The sequence below is a fragment of the Aethalodelphis obliquidens genome, unplaced genomic scaffold (genome assembly GCF_003676395.1).
Source record: "Aethalodelphis obliquidens isolate GAN/ISIS:26980383/991018 unplaced genomic scaffold, ASM367639v1 scaffold65, whole genome shotgun sequence".
Taxonomy (NCBI): domain Eukaryota; kingdom Metazoa; phylum Chordata; class Mammalia; order Artiodactyla; family Delphinidae; genus Aethalodelphis; species Aethalodelphis obliquidens.
The window spans coordinates 2,191,442-2,206,802 of NW_020838009.1; the positions used below are offsets into that span (position 1 = coordinate 2,191,442).

A 15,361-nucleotide genomic window follows, 5' to 3' on the forward strand; every position below is an offset into this window, starting at 1 on the left:
GTAAGTTTATGTTTGACTTTTAAGAAACTGTCACATTGTTTCCATAATGGCTATACCATGTTATATTCCGACCAGCAACATATAAAGATTCCAGTTTCTCAGCATCCTCACCAACACTTGGTATTGTCCTTATTTTTTTAATAGTCATTCTAGTGGATATGAAATAGTATTTCATTATGGTTTTAATTTTCATTTCCCTAATGACTAATGATGCTAAGGATCTTTTTGTGTGCTTGTTAGCCATTTGTATATATTCACTGGTGAAATGTCCCGATTTTTTGCCCATTTTTATTTATTTTTTATTTATTATTTTTTAAATTTTATTTATTTATTTTTGGCTGCGTTGGGTCTTCGTTGCTGCACGTGAGCTTTCTCTAGTTGCGGCGAGCAGGGGCTACTCTTCGTTGCGGAGCGCGGGCTTCTCATTGCAGTGGCTTCCCTCATTGTGGAGCACGGGCTCTAGGCATGCGGGCTTCAGTAGTTGCAGCACGTGGGCTCAGTAGTTGTGGCTCACGGGCTCTAGAGCACAGGCTCAGTAGTTGTGGCACATGAGCTTAGTTGCTCTGCGGCATGTGGGATCTCCCAGGCCAGGGATCGAACCCGTGTCCCCTGCATTGGCAGGCGGATTCTCAACCACTGTGCCACCGGGGAAGCCCTTTTGCCCATTTTTAAAATGAGTTGTCTGTCTTCTCACTGGTTAAGAGTTCTCTATGTAATCTGAATACAAGTTCTTTATCAGGTATACAATTTGCAAACTGTAGTTTGTCTTTTCTTAATGTTGTCTGTGGTGGAGAGAATTATGGCCCCCTCCAAAGATATCCATGTCCTAATTTCTAGAACTTGTGAATATATTACCTTACATTGTAAAAAAAGACTTTGCAGTCATGATTAAGTTAAGCACCTTGAGATAGGGCAGTTATCCTGGATTAACCAGGTGGGCCCACTGTAATCAAAGAAGTCTCTATTCAGGCAGAGAATGAGAAATACAATACTGTGTAATCTCAGTCACATGTGGAATCTTAAAAAAAAAAACTCACAGAAAAAGAGATCAGATTTGTGGTTACCAGAGGCAGGGAGTGGTGGGAGAGGGAATTGGAGGAAGGTGGTCAAAAGGCAAAAACTTCTTGTTATAAGTACTAGGGATGTGATGTACAATATAACTATAGTTAACGCTGCTGTATGATCTATGTGAAAGTTGTTAAGAGAGTAAAATTTAAGAGTTCTCATCACAAGGAAGAAAGTTTTTTTCTCTATTTTATATGAGATGATGGATGCTAACTAAAGTTACTATGGTAATTATTTCCTAATATATGTAAGTCAAACGATTATGCTGTACACTTTAAACTTATACAGTGATATATATCAATTATATTTCAATAAAACTGGAGGAAAAAAGGTCCTTAGGGAAAAGTATCAAAGTAAAAAAAAAAAAAAGATAATGAACCAGAGGTTGGAGGGATACACTTTAAAGATCGATGAAGGGGCCATGAGCTGGTGACACAGGTGGGCTCTAAGAAGGTAGAAAAGGTAAAGGAGTGGATTCTCCCTTGAAGCCTCCAGAAGGAATAAAACCCTGCCAACACTTTGATCTTAGACTTCTGACCTCCAGAACTGTTAAGATAATAAGTATGTGCAGTGTTGTAAGCCACTGAATTAGTGGTGACTTGTTATGTTACCCATAGCTTAAGAGTTTTCCATTTTGATGAAGTTCAGTTCATCAGTTATTTTATGGATCGTGCTTTGGGAAGTTTCAGAAATTTTATAGTTTTAGTTCTTTCATTCAGGCCTGTGATCCATTTTGAATTAATTTTTATTTATGGTATGAGGTAAGGATCTATGTTTTTTATTTTGGTTTGGTTTTTTGATACGTGAATATTGAGTTGCCCAGCCCATTTGTTGAAAAGATGATCTTTTCCTCATTGAATTATCTTGGGAATCTTCGTCAAAAATAAATTGACCATGATCATAAATGTAAGACTATATTTCTGGGTTCAGTTCTGTTCCATTGAAATATATGCCTATTCTTGTGCTAATATCACTATCTTGATTACTTTAACTTCATAGTAAGTTTTAGTATCAGGTAATGAAGTCCTCCATCTTCCTCAAAATTATTTTGGCTATTCTCAGGCCTTTGCATTTCCAAATAAATTTTAAAATAAGCTTTCAATTTCTTAAAAAAAGCCTTCTGGGATTTTACTAGGTATTGTCTTAATTTTTTGTTAGATATATTGCTAAGTGTTTTATCCTTTTTGATGCTGTCATGATGGAATTTTTTTCTTAATTTCATTCTCTTATTGTTCAGTGCTAGTATCTTATAAAGATATTTCATATCTTTTTTTGGTGGTCCTGTGAATTTAAGAAGTCAGATGTATAACTATGCAACTCTTTTCACCTGCCACAGTGACAACGCATGCTAACTGATTGGATGGCTGGATTTTGACTTCTGACTACTAGATCAACGTGTGCTTGTTCCCTGGGAGGTGGGAATAATTTGCAGTCTGTCCAGCCAGAAAAGGGTGTGGGGGAGCATTGATGCCTATCTGCTTTGATAAGAGATATCTTGGTTCTCTCACTCTGTATGTGCTTGTCCCACTGCAGAAATTCATCTTGTCCCATTGTCTTTTAGTCCTCTCAACAGAGGCATTCCTCATTAAAGAACTTTCTTGGAGGCTCCACTCAACAAATTTTGATTAAGTCCCCCCCGAACCCCCACTTCAAGGATAACTGGAAAATTAGCTGGGCACATTGATGACTTTGTCAATGCAGAGGTAGTTCTGGATGCTGAGAATATCTGGGTGCTGGTAGATTCATTGTCTGGTGAGAGCCTTCTTCCTCATAGTCATCCATGTTCTCACTGTGTCCTTACATGGCAGAAGGGGCTAACTCATTTATTAATTCAAGAATTTTTCCATGTGTTCCTTAGAATTTCCTACATATAAGATCATGTCATCTGTGAATAAAGACCGTTTTACAACTTCCTTTCTAATCTGGATGGATGTCTTTAATTTTTACTTTTCCCTGTAGTTCACTGGCCAGAACCTGCTGGATAATGTTGAATAGAAGTGGCAAGAGGGGACATTCTTGCCTTGTTCTTATCTTAGGGGAAATGTATTCAGTCTTTTACCAGTATATACAGTGTTAGCTATGGGTTTTCATGAATGCCTTTCATCAGGTTGAGGAAGTTTCCTTCCATTCCTGCATTGTTGAGAGGCTTTATCATGAGTGGGTGTTAGGTTTTGTAAAATACTTTTTCTGACTTTTAAGGTTAACATACTTTTTTTTTCTCTTTATTCTACTAATATGATATATAACATTAATTCATTTTTGAATGTCAAATTAACCTTAATTCATGTTCATATGTGTAATCCTGGTTACCACTTGGTCATTTTATATGTTGCTTGATAATGTTTGCTAATATTTTTGAGGATTTTAGTGTCTATATCATGAATGATATTGTTCTGTAGTTTTCTTATGAAAAGATGGGGTGGGAAATGAAAGATTGATTTGTAAAGGGGCATGAGAAAACTTTTGGGGAGGTGGTAATGTTCTGTGTGGATATAGGGGTGTATACATTCTCAGAAGTCTTAAGTCTGAAGACTTGAATAGATATTTTTCCAAAGAAGATATACAAATGGCCAATAATTACATTTAAAGATACGCAACATCACTGATCATTAGGGAAATGCAAATCAAAATTACAAAGAGATACAACTTCACACCCATGAGGATGGTTACTATCAAAAAAAAAAAAAAAGGAACAGAAAATAACAAGTGTTGGTAAGGATATGAAGAAATTGGAACCCTTGTGCACTCTTGGTGGAAATGAGGTGCATAGAGGTGCAACCTCTATGGAGAACAGAATGGCAGTTCCTCAAAAAATTAAAAATAGAATTTACTATATGATCCAGTAATTCCACTTCAGAGTACATACCCAAAAGAATTTAAAGGAGACTCTCAAAGAGATATTTATATACCTATGTTCACAGCAGCATTATTCACAACAGCAAAAACATGGAAGCAACCCAAGTGTCCACAGCAGATGAACGGATAACAACATGTGGTCTGTACATATCATGGAATGTTATTCAGCCTTAAGAAGGAAAGAAGTTCTGACACATGCTGCAAAGTGGATGAACCTTGAAGACATTATGCCAAGTGAAATAAGCCAGTCACAGAAAGACAAAAGTGCGATTCCACTTACATGAGGTACTTAGAGTAGTCAGAATTACACAGAGAGAGAGTAGAGTGGTGGTTGTCAGGGGATGCGGGGGGAAGGGGCAATGGAGAGTTACTGTTTAATGGGGACAGAGTTTCAGTTTTACAAGGTGAAATGAGTTATGTGGATGGATGGTGGAGGGTTGTCCAACATTATGAATGTATTTAATATCACTGAACTGTACACGTAAAAATTAAAATGGTAAAATTTATGTTATGTGTATTTTACCGCAATTTCAAAAAAATTGAAAAAATTCTTAGGTCTGAATTCCAAAAATATAAATTTTATTTTTATGTAAATTATAATTCTAAGTTATTTTAAAAGAAGGACAAGGGAAGAGAATCTGTTGACCTTCTAATATTATTGTTGCTTCTGTAACAAATTTCTAATAGATAAACTTTTAAAAAATTTCTAGACAGCCTAGGTCACGTCACAATGATAATAAAATGCAATGTAAATATCCTTCACAAATATTGCTGTGTTAAAGAAAAAGTCCTTGTAAATCAACCATACTCCAATAAAAATTAATTTAAAAAAAAGAACAGTAACTAATACATTAGTAAGTGCTTAGTAAGTATTGATGAATGAATGAGTGAATAAACAGCAAAATTAACATTAAAAAAAGAAAAAGTCCTATTTCTTGATTTAAGACAAATTACCCTTTCACTTATTCTCAGTAAATGTTCTAGAGCTACTCTCATCCTTTTTCCCTCCTGGCATCTCACATAACTCACCTATATGTGTGATCCTAAATGTCATTCTTATATTGAAGTTTAAATAACAAGTATACAACGGTTCGTTCTTGAAAACCTTGCTTCTAGGTGAAAAGTTATTAAATGAATACTATTTCCATTAATTTTAATGCAAAAAGTGACACGTTTTTGCTCAATCCAAGATACACAGTTTTCATAGATAGCAAAATAAATCAAGTAAATAATGAAAAACTTTTATAAGGAACAAATGTAAAAGTAAATGCATTTAGTTTGATCACAGAATGTAGTGTGGTGATTTACTGTCCTCCTGAAAGGAGGAGGCAGAGTCCTTAGATGTAGGTTGGTAGAGAAGTCCAGATTGGGAGAGGCAGGAGGATGAGACCTGCCACACTCACATGGAACTTAAAATAGCACATGACTCAGAGAAACACCTCGGTATAAAGAAGGGCTGCAGAGCATCACACTTCGAAACACGTGCAAGTTCAGTGTCTTTTAGAAAACGCCACCTTGACCTTCTCGCTTTGTGTCTGAGTACACAGAAAACATTTGGTTTCTCCCTCAAACTCTTGAGTGGAGGAAATTGGTGAGTATGTCTTTGTCTGAGATTGTAATGTCACAACTTTCTGTAGCATATATATGTAAGGTGTTTTGGATGAAGACTTCACTGCAGTGAAAAATAATTTGTCATCTGAAAAGTGTGTAATTTTTCAAGAGTGTTCAAAGGTCGTCGATCAGTTAGTGTGGGAGGTAGGTCTGTGTTCGCAGTGTTTGGAGAGGGACTAATCCTGGGGGGGGCTTCTTTGCTGTGATATACACGGCTGATCACCTGCCTCCCACAGATACCTCCTCTGGCTCAGAAGACGAAGGCTCGGTGCAGGGCGACTCCCAGGGGACCCCCACCTCCAGCCAGGGCAGCATCAACATGGAGCACTGGATCAGCCAGGCCATCCACGGCTCCACCACCTCCACCACCTCCTCCTCTTCCACCCAGAGTGGGGGGAGTGGCGCCGCCCACAGACTGGCTGACGTCATGGCTCAGACGCACCTAGGTGAGTGCCCTGCTGGGCAGTCGTCTGTCTTATTCTCGTTGTCCTTACGTCTGAGTGGCTGCTGAGTAACCCTGCCCTTTTTATTTTGAAATTTCTCTATTTGTGCATCTCGGCCATGGAATCCATCCGAGGGACAGAACAGAGCCCCACTCCCGCTTCTGGGCTGCTTTGTTGCGTTGGTTTTACTGTTTTGTGAAACCCTTGGTTTTACTATTCTTTACATCCCAGACGTCTCCTCTGCTTGTAGAAGAATGCTTTCTTGTTCGTTAGAGAAACTTGCAGCCGTATCTGGTTACGTGCTTTCTTCTCCTCATGCTAAAGTATGCTCCTAAATGAAATTTTAATTATGCTAATAAACAAGGCTGGGGACTTCAGAGTGAGTTTGCCCTTACTTTGGAAGTTACTTAGGAAGGGGAGGCTTTCATCACTACTGCTTATATGGTTTTCTGCCATAGGCATTCAGCTTTCTGGGGTGGTTCACGTTACTTTGTATGTAGGTTCCATGATACATGGGATCCTCTGTATTTAAAAAAGCACAGAGTTAGGAAGCATTGGTAAGATGTTTGGAAATAGTGTAAAACAGGAGATGAAGTGAGAATTATTAGAGGAAAGGAGCATATTGGGTGAGCAGGGGGCTGCGTGGAGGGGGTGAGTAAGGGTCCTGTTTCTCTGCCTGCACCCTAGCCCCCCACTCACTGCGCCACATTCATCTGGTGTGGAAGGCACAGCATGAGGTCCAGATCTGTCTGATCCATTTTCAGCTGTGGATTGAGATTTTTAAACATTTCAATAAAAAATTTTTCACAAAGTAAATTACTTGCTTTGAATGTGGTGCCAAGATGGTTCAGTATGTTCTCCATTCAAATGGGGTGGACCAGGGTCAGCCGCATCCAGGGACGTGGAAGCTGCACCTCCCTGTGCAGTGGTTGATCATCGAGCACAGGGCAGGTGCACGGCATCCTCCCACATCTATCCTCTTATCCGAAAACTCCATGTTTAGAAAGTAGGTAAATGAAATGAATGAATGAAATACTCTGCCAGCTTCTCAGACTCAAAAAGTATTTCTAGATTATTGGCTACTTGACAAGAGTCAGAGGAATTCCAAACTGACTTCTCAGGACTTGGCCCCAGTGGCACTTGCTCAGCATGAAGTTGAGGTTAAAAGCAACAGCCTTTTCAGAATCAGCAGTGAGACTGGTTGTCTACCAGCAGGACACAGGCAGCCGGTTGGGAGGGCTGGGTCTGGTCCCAGTTCTCACGTTAACAGCTGCCGGCTTCTTCAGAAGTCAGTATTCCCTGCTCTAGTTTTTTAGTGGGAAGAAAAGGAATGATAATGTCTTTCCTTCGTACCCATTGCGAGTAAAAAGGAGAAAATAGGAAAATTCTCCACAGTTTTTAAAGTAACGCTCACATGCAAAGTAGTAGTATTAAATTTCAGTTTAAAACGTTTTCGGGAACATACACTGGTTAATGTGTACTGAGAACCTCTATTTGAAATCATAGATAAAAATTAAGCAGAAATGTATATGACCGTTAAAGAGTTTCAGATGCTAAAATTTCTTCCTCTGTGTTTTGGAACCTGAGATAGCCCTGAGGCTCAGTCCGTGTGCTTTGTCTGGTAGCCACCTGGGCGGGAGAGACGTGGAACTCCCTCCACCTCTGCCCCTCGCTCTTACCTTAGGAATGTGTGTTTTCTGACTGAGTACACTTCTAAGGAAATATCAGGAATCTTACCAAGAGAAACACATAATTTTGAACAGATTACTCCCTGCATTTGTTTCTCCCTTTATGTAGTTACATGTGGAATATTGGAGGAAATTATAGCATGGAGAATTAAATTTATCCGAGCTATAAAAGGTTGCGTTACTCAGGTATGTTAAGACTCAGTGTAACCTAAATATAGCTTCTCAGTGTGTGACATTTCAGTAATCTCTAATTTGGCACATAGATAAGTTCCTAGAGTATCCAGGAATTTTCTGTAAATATGAAAAAAATTTTTTGAAAGAAAGCAGTGGCAAAATAATAAAATAAGAAAAAGAGAATTAAAATATTTTACTCCAGGGCTTCCCTGGTGGCGCAGTGGTTGAGAGACCGCCTGCCGATGCAGGGGACACGGGTTCGTGCCCCGGTCCGGGAAGATCCCACATGTCGCGGAGCGGCTAGGCCCGTGAGCCATGGCTGCTGAGCCTGCGTGTCTGGAGCCTGTGCTCCACAACGGGAGAGGCCACAACGGTGAGAGGCCCGCCTACCGCCAAAAAAAATAAAATTTTTTTACTCCTGTGGCAAAAGCAAAAGAAGTAAAAAGTCAGAATTGGCAGTGTTCAACCTTTTGTTGAGGCCATCAGAAGCCTACAAATAAGAAAATATTCTGTGTATGTCTGTGTTTTAAGGAATTTAGGGTCAAATAAACCACCAACTTGTAGGACCTCTGGTCCCTCAAGGTGAAGTACTTGGATAGAGTCTGTAGAAACCTCTTTTGCCCAAAGGGTAGAGGAAAGACAAGCGTTTAAAGACCATGAAGAGGCTGTAACAAGTGGATGGTACTTCTGCTTTGTGGTTGTTGGAATGAAATCCTGCGTCCTTGTGGGTCCATCCTGACAGCATGACAGGGACACTGTACGTGCATCTCCCATCAGGCTGGCTTAGCATACCATGCGGTCCCCGTCCAGGTGGTTTTTCCTCCTATGGCTCTGCTTGTTGTTATTCACACTTAAAACACTGACAATGAGGGCTCAAGATGTTCCCCATCCTGAGATGCTAAGGCCTGAGATGTGCACATTTGTGACACAAGAAGATGGACGTGCCATGCGACGGCTCCCTGCAGCTCAGACAGAACAGGGCCTGCACGTCATTAAGGGCCCTCTCTCCACAATGATAGAGAACCAGAAGGTGTTTATTCAGAACCTCTGTGCATGTCATGTTCTTAAGACAGTTGGAAAGGAAAGGATCAACACCTCTAAAATATTTTATCATTATCGAAAGTCAAGGAGCATAATTTAGAGTAACCAGGAGAATTAAAGCAACACTTTGAAACTTCAAGAGGCATATTTGTAAAAGGTACTAGAGTAACATAGGAATTAGTAAGCTACATAGAAATGGAGAAACTGAAGAGGAACTATTAATACATTTCTAGATTAAGAAATAAGAACAAAGCATAATAGATAACATGGTTGTATATTCAGAATCAAAATTTGTATATTCAGGAAATTAAAGAGACTTGTACGTGAGCTGTTCTCTTATTTTGTAGCTCCAGATGTATAGGTAAGGTCTGTGTCACCCTTTGTAACTGACACATCTGAGATGTTGTCACATTTGGGTTTCATCTGCATGTGTTGGGGGTGTGTAGTCATTAGCCAGATATTCATAGAAGTTATTGCCATTTCCGGACTATCTTAGAATTCGTCAGCACGAATGCTGCTTTTGGTGTGTGCGGTTTGTATCAGAAGGAAATTCTCATCAGGTTTCTTGCCTCTGATCCTGGTAAGCAGATAGATGTGCCCCCACGTGCTTGATACATAGTTAGCCTGGAGCCTGGCAGCTGTTGTCTGGACCTAGATTCTGGTGTTCTAGGGAATTTGTTCAGAGGGCTGCATAGCCACCGTTGTGATAAGTTACCCTAATTTATTTACGTATAATCATCCACGGTATCAAAGAATTCTTTTATAATCTCTTTATCCATACTTTTCAGACATTTACAGTCTTAAAATATTAACTACACGAGGATGGTGATATTAGCAAAGCCTGCACACTTGGGGCTGGGGTCTCCCTGCTATACCCTCACCTCCCCTCCTGGCTGGGGCATCCCTGCATCTAGAGCTTCATGATTCAAAGGCAGGGTCAGTGAATTTTTCCAGGAAAGGACCAGAGAGTGGATATTAAGCTTTGTGGGCCATGCAGTCCCTGTGGCTGCTGCTGAATTCTGCTGGCTCAAGAGCAGAAGACAGTGCGTGAACCATAGGCATGGCTATGCCCCCACAAAACTTCATTTATAAACGCAGCTGACAGACCACCCTGTGAGCCATAGTTTGCCAACTCCTGTTTTAGAGAGTTTTAAGCCACACTATTGAAAAAGTAAGCAAGAAAAGAAAATTTGCATTAGGTAACACAAGGCCAATGAGACTCTTCCATCAATTACTGTGTGTTTCTCGTGGCTCTTTGGGTGATACAGTACTAAAAGAGAGAGGGATCTCTCACTGGCCGACGTGACTGTGGGAATTTTTAGTTGGGTCCTAGGTCTGGCTTCTAATCCTGCATTGTCTTGCTCAGTTCATAATAAAGCTGAGATCTGCACAGATACTGAAATTGAGTGAATGTCACCATGGATCTTTTTCTGTCCCCTTGTCGAACATCTTTAACCACTGATCCTTTTCCAGCTGAGATGTTTCCATGTCTTTCTCCATTCATTTTTTGCTATGTTTCCTTTTCTGGGGAAGAAAGCTCCTTCTTTCCAAGACTCATCTTTTCATCCTCATTCTGGATTCTGGCTCCTCCCAAATCTGCTGGCTCAGCTCTTTTCTCTTTTGTATCTTAGCTTCCCCCATTGGTGAACCGGAGCTTTGGCTGTGATGATCACTCATTCCCTCCTCTCCCGGCCTGCACCACACCCTGGTTCTCCTTCCTGCTCTGTCCTTTCCTCTCCTCTGGTGGCTCCTCTCCTCTCCCCACCCTGTCTCTCTGTGTTCTTGCCCATTTCATCCACTCCCACAGTTTTCGAGGCCATCTGCTCTTTCACAACCTTCAGATCTGTACTTCCTTCACCCGTCCACATTTCAGAGTGCCTCTTGACCCTGCACCTCAGCCCTACGCTGTGTCCCCAGGTCGCCTCGTCTGACAAGTTCCTGCACTCCCAGGAGCAGGCTCCAGACCTCGCCGTCCTTGGCTCCTCCTTCCACAGACCAGCACAGTCCCTGTTGGGTAGCGTTTGGCTACCCTGTGTCTTGCAGGCCTCCTTCCTCTCTGTTACTGCTCCCAGGACCCTGCATCCAGACACCTCACCTCCCATCTCAGTGCTGCAGCCCCTTCCAGCCTCATATCTGTCCCGTTCATATTGTCCTTGTTGCCCTGTTGATGCTGTCAGGGCACAGATCTGCTCCGGTTTCTTGTCTCCAAAAACGCTTTGGGATTTTTCCCACTCGAAACTGATTTTGTTTATTTGGATTTTATACTTAGAATCAAAGTAATGATTTTTGACCCACAAGTATCCTAACCCTTCATCCAGTGCCTACTCCACGCTGCAGGAGTACCTTGGAGCCTGCCGCTCACACGTTGGTGCACGCAACCAACCAAATAGAAAGATGTCTATTCAGTTCTTCTCTTTCTCCCAGTGTTCAAATGCAGTCATTTACACTTAATGCCATGAGTTTCACAGATTCTTTCTTGGAACTCGTGAGAGGAAAGGATTCCCACGCAAGAGGAGAAATGGCAGAGCGGGAGCCCTTGGGCCTGAGAGCGAGGATGGCAGTGTCACCATCACTGCAGAATGTCACGGTGTAGTGTCGCTTGTGCCCTCAGACTTGGTGAGGAGCGAGTGGCAGCACTCTTGTTCCCCAGGTGAGAAGACCCAGGCTTAGGAAGGTGGATGTGATGCCAAGGGCGCCCAGCTAGTGAGTGGTCAGCAGGAACCAGACTCCTATCTGTCGGGTGTAGGAGCAGCTGCTCGTGACACTCCAGTCCCGCTTCCTCCTCAGTGTCTGTGTTCCAGCTTGGCCCTGCTTGTTAAAAACAGAACAAGAGCTCTTTGCAGACAGAAATGCAATTAAACTTTGCATAAACAGTAAAAGTTCCAGCATCCCCATCACAATCCTGCTGGGTCTGTGGTCTGTACAGGCTTGTGATGATTGGAGCCCTTCAGCATGAATTTGAATTTGCAGATATAAAAGTCAAGAAGCTATTGTCTGAAGTTAAAGATTTCTGTTCTGATATTAGAACATCCCGAGATTTGTCTAACAGTAACTATCCCATCTTTATGGATTTTTGTGGCATAAATGTGGGAGGGAGGCTGTTCCAGTTCTGAGAACCTGTGTAATGCTTCTAAAGTCAACCTCTGGGAGCCTTGGCTGAGAGAAATGTTTGAATATAGACCCACTGAGCCCTTTCTAACTATCTCCAGGTTTAGTCTGCAAATTTGAAAAGCAGCTGTGAATTGCCATTAGCAGTATCACACACACTCTCACAGGTAACCAGAGTATACTGTTCTGTCCCTGAGTGATTATTAAAGGATTAAGGAGATAACTCCTCACTTACATTGTCATGCGTCAATATGACACATGGTTGAGACACCAGTAGAGCTCTCCTGTTGGGGGCTTCTGTCAGAGCCAGGGAGGTTGGACATTGCTGGGGAAACCAAGGAGGAAGTCCTGCTCTTCTCACGAGCTGTGCTTGGAAGATGGGTCGGTGCAATGGGCAGCTGAGCATCGTCTCCAGCAGCCAAGCTGGATGCTCTGCCGTGAGGCCAGCTCCTTCCCTCAGCATCGTTGCAGATGCCTTTCACCACCTGTCACCTCCATATTTTCATTGAGGAACCTGGTTTTCTGCTGCCATGTGGAGGGCACAGCCGTGTCATCTTAGGGAGCCAGGGCAGCTGGGTGGGCGGGTGGTCTGAGGGCCTGTATCGCTTTCTGCTCAGTGAGTGTGGAGGTTGGATGGACCATAGGAGACACGGGAGGGGCCTTGTTGGTAGATGGAAGGCTGGGTCCCTCTGAACTCGTCTCTCCTTATCTATCATCAATTAGTGGACCACGAGCACGTGGCTTTCTACATGTGAAAACCAGATTTCCTCTTTTTCTTCTCTTAATTTAGAAGTTATTTGGGGACTGAAAAATAACAGGCTGGGAGGTAGGATCTCTGACCACTGATCCCTGAGGTTCCCAGTCATATAGTTAGAATTAAAGAAAGCTGCTTTTCAGCGGTGTGAGAACCAGAAGCATGTTATCTCTAGTCGTCAAGTGCTCCAGTGTATTCATTCTTACGTTCATTCATTCTTTGAACTTTCACTCCAACATTTGCTGAGTGCAAATGACATTGAGCTGGGTGTTGTACAACTTCAGCATCTGAGTAGGACACAGGAGCTGGACTGAGCTGAATGCCTGCAAGAGCAGGAGATGAGAAACGAGTTAGTTCAAGGAAGCAGGGAATTTCCAACGCAGAGCTGAGCAGGAAGACCAGCTAGTAACCTGAAACGGTCATGGCCAAAACAGCTGTCCAAAACGGGTGGATAGTTGGCAAGAGTAACAGACTAAAATCCGGAGTGGGAGGGGGATGCAGTGAGATGGGACCCCTGGTGCTGATGGCTCCAAAACAGCAGATACTATCATGGAAGACGGGTGAATTACACTTCCCTCCCACCTGCCCCTTGTGCCTTGATTCCAGATTCTTAAGGAACCCATGTCGGCTGCTGGGAGCAAAAGCCATAGAGGGGTGCATGAGACAGGACCCACCTGTCAGGGAGCAGATGCAAAGGTGTCACAGTAGCTCTGGGGCAGTCACAGTGGAGGTGACACCTGATAGGTGGCTGGAAAGTTGGCCGCCATTTTTCTGTTGATTTTGAAAGTATTGGGAAATTGATCTAAGGAACAGTGGGTCATCTGGCTCAGAAGATATGAACCTGCTCTGATGAGAGTTCTTAATCTTTGAAATGCTCCTGTTGCATATGGACCTGATTGGCATCATGCCTGGGGCTGATAAGCACTTTAGACCTTTGACCCTGCACCTTCAACCAGACCCTACTTTTTCTGACCCGTCAGCAAGTGTTTCTTGAGCATCTCTTACATACAAAGGCCTTTTCAGTACTCACAAAAGATAGGTAACAGAGTTAAATACTTGGAGTCCTGATGTTTATTAAAATAAAATAGGGCACCATGTATCACTGCAATGGAAGAATGTTCTCTGGCTTCCTAACAGAAGCCCGCTGCTGGGCTTATAATCCTACAGTGACAGCATATGTGGGGAGTTTGAAAGGGAGGGGGAGAGGAGCTAACATAAATTTGGAAAGCACTTTGAAGTCATGCAGCTGTCACTGTTCCTATTTTTTAATCACCAGATGTATTGGAATCGTTATTTTTCCCAACTTCAAAGTGGAAGTGAGTACGTCTGCTGCCCAACACAAAGACTCAGTGGCTGCCACCAATGATGCAGCTACAGCATAACGTAAACACAAGTAAACCTGAGTAAAATGGAATGCAGTGAACTTACATTTTAGCTGCTTTTGTCTTACGTGGCTAATTAGAAATGTTGCTCATCATACATTGGCATCTATTATATTTTTGTTTGAAATATGGGGTCCCAGGGAGTTAATGGCTCAGCCATGGAGAATTAGATCATTTTGAAACATGAAATAAAGTCTATTTGGCAAGAGCACAGGTAGAGGAGATGAGAAGAATGAATGCAGTGTTTGAAATATTAAAGAGGTCATTTGAATGGTCCTCTTCTCTCCCTCTTGCTCTTCCCCTCAGGGATCTGATAAAGCATCCCTGCCGCACCCTCCTCCCTCTCACAGGTACTCTTTTTCTGGGCTAAGATCTAAGAAATTGCCCTTAAGGGTATGTGTCAGTTGGCTCAGGCGGCCATAACAAAGCACCTTAAACACGGCTTAAACAAGAGACATTCAGTGGCTCACAATCCTGGAGGCTGTAAGTCTGCGCTCACGGTGTTGGCACTTTCTCCTAATGCCTCTCTTCCGGGCGTGTAGACAGCCGTCTTCTCTGGGCATCTCTGTCCTCATCTCTTCTTATAAGGCACCAGTCAGATTGAATTAGGGCCCATCCTAGTGGCTTTGTTTTGCCTTAATCATCTCTTTAAAGACCTCCATCTCCAAACACAGTCACCTTCTGAGGTCCTGGAGATTAGGACTCCAACATGTGAATTTTGAGGAGACATAGTTCAGTCCAGAACAGGCTGGACACTCCTGGAACAGGGAGATGAGAAATGGGGAGCTGGACTCTCTGCTGATGGCCTGTGTTTAGGGGCTGATGCCGATTGTTATCTTCACAGAGATCTCCAGGCTCAGACCCTGGAAGAGTAGTTGTCGGTGCAGAGAGCTGCCCATGTGTTCCTCTCCTGGCATGTCTTTCTGTGTGCCTGGTGACGCCAGTGCTTGTATCTGTTTATCTACGTTAATCGCCACTGTAACTCAGAGGTAGGCATTGTCATTGTCACCCCCTTTTACAGGATGGGGAACCGAGGCATAGGAAGGTCAGTAACCGGTCGCAGGTGATCAGCTCTGAGACGCGGACCTGAGGACCAGTTGGGCAACTGCTGGCGGCCCAGCCCTCAGCCCCCGTGCACATTTCCACACACTTACTGGTCAGTGTGCCTAGGACTGAGGGTCTCCCGAGTCTAAGCACCGGCATTGGTCACGCTGGTTGCTGTGTTTGAAGCTTGCTTAG

At 42.8% G+C, this 15,361-nt stretch overlaps 1 protein-coding gene across 5 annotated transcripts in view; it reads left to right on the forward strand.

Annotated features, from left to right (window-relative positions):
• DIP2C (DIP2 acetate--CoA ligase C (putative)) overlaps nucleotides 1-15,361 on the forward strand; it is a 360,655-nt gene that overhangs the window by 217,434 nt on the left and 127,860 nt on the right. For all 5 annotated transcript variants that reach the window (XM_027089300.1, XM_027089301.1, XM_027089302.1 and 2 more), the window contains one exon: nucleotides 5,769-5,978. In XM_027089300.1, the coding sequence (XP_026945101.1) occupies nucleotides 5,769-5,978 (210 nt within the window). The remainder of the gene's footprint in view (nucleotides 1-5,768; nucleotides 5,979-15,361) is intronic.